The sequence below is a fragment of the Triticum aestivum genome, chromosome 1A (genome assembly GCF_018294505.1).
Source record: "Triticum aestivum cultivar Chinese Spring chromosome 1A, IWGSC CS RefSeq v2.1, whole genome shotgun sequence".
Classification (NCBI taxonomy): Eukaryota; Viridiplantae; Streptophyta; class Magnoliopsida; order Poales; family Poaceae; genus Triticum; species Triticum aestivum.
In genome coordinates, this window is record NC_057794.1 from 11,305,190 (window position 1) to 11,311,881 (window position 6,692).

The following is a 6,692-nucleotide window of genomic DNA, read 5'->3' on the forward strand; positions in this document are numbered from 1 at the left end:
ACTTTTGTTTTTCGAGACAACCCGAAAATGGACATGATTCCCGCTCTTTGACGGCCATAGCAAATTTGTCGTAGTGCTTGGGCCCAAAATAAGCTAAATGGGCCACTACCGGTGCAAAACGTTAAAAAAATCCATCCTTTTGTTTTTATAAATTAAGTATATACATTCATACACCTCAATAATAAAGTATATACATTCATAGTTATGAACTTAGAAAAATGATTATATATTTTTAAAATATAATCAGGTTGTAAAGAATTATTCATGTTACTTAAAAATACATTTAACTAAAGGGATATATGTATTTATGTTTTTCATGTTTAAATATTTTCTGAAGGTATTCATGCAAAAATATAAAAAAGTGTGTTTATGTTACACATTTCATAAATATTGAAATTAAAATGTAATTTAAGCAAGTGTTTTTTTGAACTATGAGATTTAAAAAGTGGTCATGCCTGAAAAATATTCATGTAACCAAAAATGTTTATGCCTATTTGTCATAGTAGGAATGGAAAAGGAAATGTTCATGTTCAGACTTGAAAATAATTAAACAAGAAAAGGAAATGGAAAATAAAATATTATAAAATAACCCATAGTAGGAATGCTTGTCATCGTGAGTAATTCATAACACTTGTGGAAGTTCAGACAAGGCACCGACAAGTAGGCCAGGAAGAAGTCGTTGGAACCTGTCGCTTGTCCGATGACAAGGTGTATTGGTGGCGGGTCACCCTTTTCACTTATCTCTCTGGAATGGATGTGTATCATCGCAATGCGAAGTAACTTGTGGAAGAAGTCAAGGAATGTGATGAAACATATCTTGTTGTGCCGATCAAGCAAGTGCATTAACAAGCAAGTACCCGCTGTGCACCGCCTGCCTTTTGGGACAGCCGATTTAGTAGATTTTTATTCAATTTGGTACAGTTGTGCCGATCATTTTTAGCTGATTTTTTTGTCAAAAATCTCTAAAGAACAAGGCTACTTTCGAAATTTCTAGAAAAAGTGATGGATTTTTTCTGAACTTATATTATTTTTTGAATTGCTTTATAATTTAAAAATATAACATATTTTGAAAATATTCCTCACTATAAATATAATCCCAAATTTTAAAGAATTTCCTAAATAAAAAAATTGTTCTCTGTATTTCTTAGAAACTATTGCTAATTTCTAATAATGTTCACAAAAATTATTTCAAATTATAAATATTTTGGAACTTCGACTTTTTTGTGAATTCTAAAAATGTTAAAATAATAAATAAACATTCATAAATAAAAAATACATTTGAAAACCTATACAGGAATTTTGGAAATATTTATGAATTTTTTAAATGGTTATGAATTAGAAAATACGAAAAATAAATCAATAACCAGGAAAATGAAAATGTAAAAAACAAGAAAGAAAATAAAGATGTGCAGGGAAGCTTCTTCAACAAAAAAACAGACAGGGATATTCCTCGACCGTTGTGAGGCACAATTCGGTCTCGCCTCTGCCCGCAACGGGGCGGGCGGGCTAGAAGCCCAGAACTATATCTCCTCCACCTTTAGTTTTTTTTGTGTGTGTTTTCCTTATTTGTTTTCCTATTTTTCCTCATTTCTTCACCGGGTTTCTTTGGTTTGTAGGTTTTTCAGTGTTTCTTTTCTGTTTTATTCTTTATTTTATTTTCTTATTTTTTGTCCATTTTGAACACTTGTTTCAATACACATTCTACAGTTTTTTTAGTATACATGTGTAACATGTTTTAATATATGTTGAACATTTTTTTACTACATGATGTATGTTTTTAAATAATTTTCGAAATGTTTCTTGATAGATCTTAAATATTTTTCAAATACATGTTCACCATTAGTTAAATGGCAACAAGTTTTTTTTACCCTACACAAATATTTTTTACATGGTATATACATTTCCTAATATGTCTGATTTTTTTATGATAATTAACTATTCCTTATAATACATGACCATTTTTTTACGCTGTATGTGCCACCATACATTTCTTTCTAACACTTGAACCTATTTTGAATGATACGAAACATTATTTCTCAATTACGTGAACATGCTTTTTTAGATTGTACAGTTACTTTTTTAAATGTCACCAATATTTTTTTGAAACTTGTGCAAATTTATATAAATACACATAATTTTTTAATGCTATCAAAATATTTGGAATCACGCAAAAAAAACATATTATGTAGGATTTTGCTGAATGCACGATGAACATTTTCTAAATTGAGTGAAAAATGGCCATGTTAGAAATATAAGTAAAAGTAATATAACTAAAAAAAATAAAAGAAAGTGTGCGAGGCTGGCCCATTTAGTTATAGGAAACATAATGCTGCGCCCACTTTCGACGATCTTAAAAGAATAGTCTGCAGAGCCAGAAAGGGCTAAATGGGGCACAATTGGTGATGCCGTTTCAAAATTCCAGCTTTTAGTACTCTTTGGAATTTTATATATGTATTTATCTGAATAAAATCAAGTATTTAAAAAATATATTCATATAATTAAATATGATTTATGTTTTTTAATATTCATTTAACTAATTTTTTAATGTTTTCTACATATTTGTCTATTTTTAAATGTAATTAGGAATATTTAATGTTTACATATTGTATAAACATAGCTCCATACAAATCCCCATGCCTGTGGATTTTTTGCAAGGGGGAACAAGACATGGGGATTTATAGCTCTCTCTTTAACACATGCTATTGAGCTAGCTAGCGGCAGTAACCTATAATACATGGCATACGGTATGAACACATACTATTGAATTTATACTTCAGTAATCCAATCAAAAGTTTGAACTGATGAAGATAGGCGGGCAATATATTTCAACATTTCTCCTCGCGTCTACGTTTACTCAGTCCATAGACGTGGGATCGATCAAGGCCACAAAATCTCTTTTTTTAACAATGTTTTGGCAGGGTCTTGAACTAGTGTACTCCTAATGGTACTATACTTATTGTAATAGTGTAAAACAATAATTGCACATGTTCAATATGTTTCTTAGTGACACGACCATAATGTTTCCATTTTGGTCTGATACGGATCGGTAATGTGATTTCCAATAATTGTAGGGAGGAAGGGAAGGGGGATATTTAATGTCCAAAAGTTGTCCTTGAAGATTTGGCCAGCGAGTAATTGGCATTTTGGGAGTCTGAACACACTGATCTCGTCACACCTGCTTCAACTGGTCAGTCCCTCCGCTTAGACACAAATATTAGTACTTTATGACCAACTAATCTGTCCTATGCCTGAACAAGAAGGGTGTGAAACTTGTGCTTAGCTATAGACGTGTAAACCACAAAAGTCACATACGTTGCATATGCAGCGTTGGACGACTAATTCAGGCAGCAAAGACTCAACACGCGTGTACTCTCCAGTCTCGACTAACCCCGCCCACTACGCATGCATGATGTGTGCAAGCTACTAGCTCCATACAAATAGGCCACCAGGACCGTACCAATGCTGCAAACCAGAACCAACGTACTATCTTCACTTTTTCGCAAGTTACACACACACACACACACACCACCGCAGCAGAGTAGTTCCCGCGGGCATTACATCGCTGGCGCCATGGCCGACCGGAGCAAGAAGCCCTACGTGGTGGCAGTAGCAATCCAGGCCATCTACACGGGCCTCTTCGTCGTCTCTAAGGCTGCCTTCGACAGCGGCATCAACACCTACGTCTTCATCTTCTACCGCCTCGCTGCTGCCACCGCGCTCCTCCTCCCAATCGCGCTTATCGACTCCACCTGCCGCCGGAGCCGATCAACCACCGCAACACCTGCACCAGCATTGTCATGTCGGCTGCTCTTCAAGCTCTTCCTATACGCCTTACTCGGGTATATACATATATTAACATATTTGCTATTGCTAGTATGAGGCAATCTCCTCTTATTGTTTCCCCAGAAATACAACTGAGCTCAAACTCATTTCTACATTAAGTTAATTAGTTTACACGAGGGATATGGTAGGGTTCAAAATTTCAATACAGACATATTTCGGCCCACGCCAAAATATCAGTCACTTCCACATAAAATTTAGACGATTTTTGGCTAAAGCATTTAGTTTGAATCCATTCCCAATTTTTTATGAAAAAATACCACTTGACCAAATATTGGAAATTCGTTCAAATTTTAGATCATGGACGACTATGGTAGCAGGAGGAAGAAAATATTTGTGAAAAGAAAAAGGGGTGGTCCAACGAATGAATAATAATAATAATTTTGATTTTAAGGGAAAAAATGCCACAGTGGGGTCCATGCATGTATCCATACATCAATATTGATTTTAATTTTACAGTAGTCCATGACTTTGCATCCATGGTCATAGTTTGATCATGCTATATATGCCCATGCATATTGCAGGAATACCTTCACCCTGAACATGTACAACGTGAGCCTGAAGCAGACCTCGGCGACCGTAGGGTCAGCGGCCACCAACTCCATGCCCGTCGCCACCTTCCTCCTCGCGGTGCTGCTGCGGATGGAGGCAGTCAAGCTCCGGAGCCGCTCTGGTTTAGGCAAGCTCGCCGGTGTCGCTCTTTGCCTCGCCGGAGTGTTGGTCATCGCCTTCTACGCTGGCCCGTCCATACGCCCCCTCGCCCACAACCCCGTCTTCGCTCACAAGCCGAAAAGTGTCAGCAGTGGTGCCGAGTGGATCAAAGGAACCTTCCTTCTCATCCTCGCTTGTGCAACTTGGTCTCTCTGGATTGTCCTGCAGGTTAGTGGTAATCAATAAATAATTTTTCATGTGCATGCAACTAATTCTGCATGCACATGCATATATGTTAATTAGGTTTACTTGCTTATTTATTTGCATATGGTCTTACATGAATGCATGTGTAATGCATGCAGGTCCCGTTGCTTAAAGAATATCCAAATAAGCTGATGGCCACGGCGCTGCAATGCATGTTTGGTGCGCTCCAGTCCTTCGTCGTGGCTGTGGTGGTTGAGAGGGACTTCACCAAATGGAAGCTTGGGCTGGACATTGGCCTCCTTGCCGTCCTCTACTCGGTCAGTTTGTGCTATCTTGTTTTTATTCTCTCTTGGTGAATATTAAAAATAGTAGTCGAGTAATTTTAATTTAACTGTACAAAGTGATGAGGCTGATGCACACAACTCACTCACACCTCGCCGCTTCATTGTTACAGGCCTTCTTGGGAACGGGTGCGTTAATGTACCTACAGGCGTGGTGTGCGGAGATGAGAGGGCCTGTGTTTGTCGCGATGTGGAGTCCATTGGCATTGATTTTCACTATCTTTTGCTCATCATTCTTCCTTGGAGAAGCAGTTCACCTTGGGAGGTAATCCTTTGAAACACACCATAAACAACTTTTATGAAATGGCAACATACACCATGATCGAATGACAAAGTGGAGAATATATTTTAAAGCAATTGAGAGGAGGGATGTCTATTCATTCAAAGAAATGATATGTGCATGGAGTGGTGTGATTTTTTGGGGGAACGTGCCGATACCCGTAAAGCCAAAGAAAATACTGCTCTCCTACCAAAAGATTGTTGACAAGATAGAAGCTCAAGCATTTTAACTATTTTAAATTAATGTCGTGAATGATTGTGTTAATGATCAAAATACTCTTTGTTTTGCAGTATTTTGGGAGGAATTCTTCTAGTTGGTGGTCTATACAGTGTGCTATGGGGTAAAAGCAAGGAAAAAGAAAATAATATAACATTAGTAGTCCCAGAGGAAAGTCAAGTTCAAGGAGACGGAGTGGCAATACAAGAGAAACACGAAGAGGCAGAACTAACATCACAAGTGTAAAGCTCAGCTAACACATGTTAAATTGACAAGACAATCGTAAAAAAATCAAATACATAAGAGTACATATGTAATATCATTAGTACTTCTGTACAAAAGAAGAGACATTAATATATATACTTCCTGTGTCCCATGTTGATTTGGATACTAATACACAACACGACCTTCAATGTTACACTTCAACCGTCAATATAGAAGACTTTTTTAAAAATAAGAAATGTACAAATAATGAATAGATGGTCACAGTATTAGAGATTTATGTACAAATAATGTTTATGATTTATGTACTATTATAAGCTTACCATTTTAGTTGGTATGTTCCTTTGTATAGATGGTCACAGTATTGAATGTTTGACTAATTTTAGGGTAACACAGAATATAAAACTAACGTGTACTCTAGTGAAACTGGGTAGGGGGAGGTAAGAGTTTCTCTCTATATAAAAAAAAATAATGAGTCCTGAGTAAGCATGAAAAACGATGTTAAATGGTCTTTTTTCATAAATCTTATCAAAAGGGGTAGAACTAAAAAAATCTTGACAAAGAAGACATAAAATGTTGATCCTGCTGATCAGGAACTTGAGGGGAAAAATGTTATTTTTCCATTCTTTATCACCAGATATAATGCCAAAATATTATCAGTGTCACAGGGTGCAAAATGTACCACAATTATGTGCCACCAAATTATCCTCCCACGTAGAATTAGCTGTACAACTTCATTCTAGAAAATAATGTGCAATCGAGGCACCAATTAATATATTATATGCTAAAATTACGTGAAGGGCTAACTAGAAAATAGATAAATAGGCCAGAAAATCCCGTAAAATCAGAAGCATCTGACAATTGATTCGATGAACCTTCTCTTAGTTAACAATGCATAGCCGTTAGATCATTGTAACTTGTAGGGCCGACATATGTTA

The 6,692-nt window shown here is 36.4% G+C and overlaps 1 protein-coding gene across 1 annotated transcript; it reads left to right on the forward strand.

Annotated features, from left to right (window-relative positions):
• The first annotated feature begins 3,567 nt into the window (after positions 1-3,567).
• Positions 3,568-5,778, forward strand: LOC123068963 (WAT1-related protein At5g64700). Its single transcript, XM_044491703.1, has 5 exons — positions 3,568-3,839; positions 4,365-4,719; positions 4,854-5,012; positions 5,150-5,301; positions 5,607-5,778. Exons 1-5 carry the CDS (start codon positions 3,571-3,573, stop codon positions 5,776-5,778), a joined length of 1,107 nt encoding a protein of 368 aa, XP_044347638.1. The 5' UTR covers positions 3,568-3,570.
• The last annotated feature ends 914 nt before the right edge of the window (positions 5,779-6,692 follow it).

What these genes read in the sequence shown, in the direction of transcription:
- LOC123068963 (XM_044491703.1), top strand. Translation starts at nt 3,571, where the DNA reads ATGGCCGACCGGAGCAAGAAGCCCTACGTGGTGGCAGTAGCAATCCAG. An exon ending in TCCTTGCCGTCCTCTACTCG is followed by an intron (nt 5,013 to 5,149) that starts GTCAGTTTGTGC and finishes TCATTGTTACAG; the next exon opens with GCCTTCTTGGGAACGGGTGC. An exon ending in GAAGCAGTTCACCTTGGGAG is followed by an intron (nt 5,302 to 5,606) that starts GTAATCCTTTGA and finishes TTTGTTTTGCAG; the next exon opens with TATTTTGGGAGGAATTCTTC.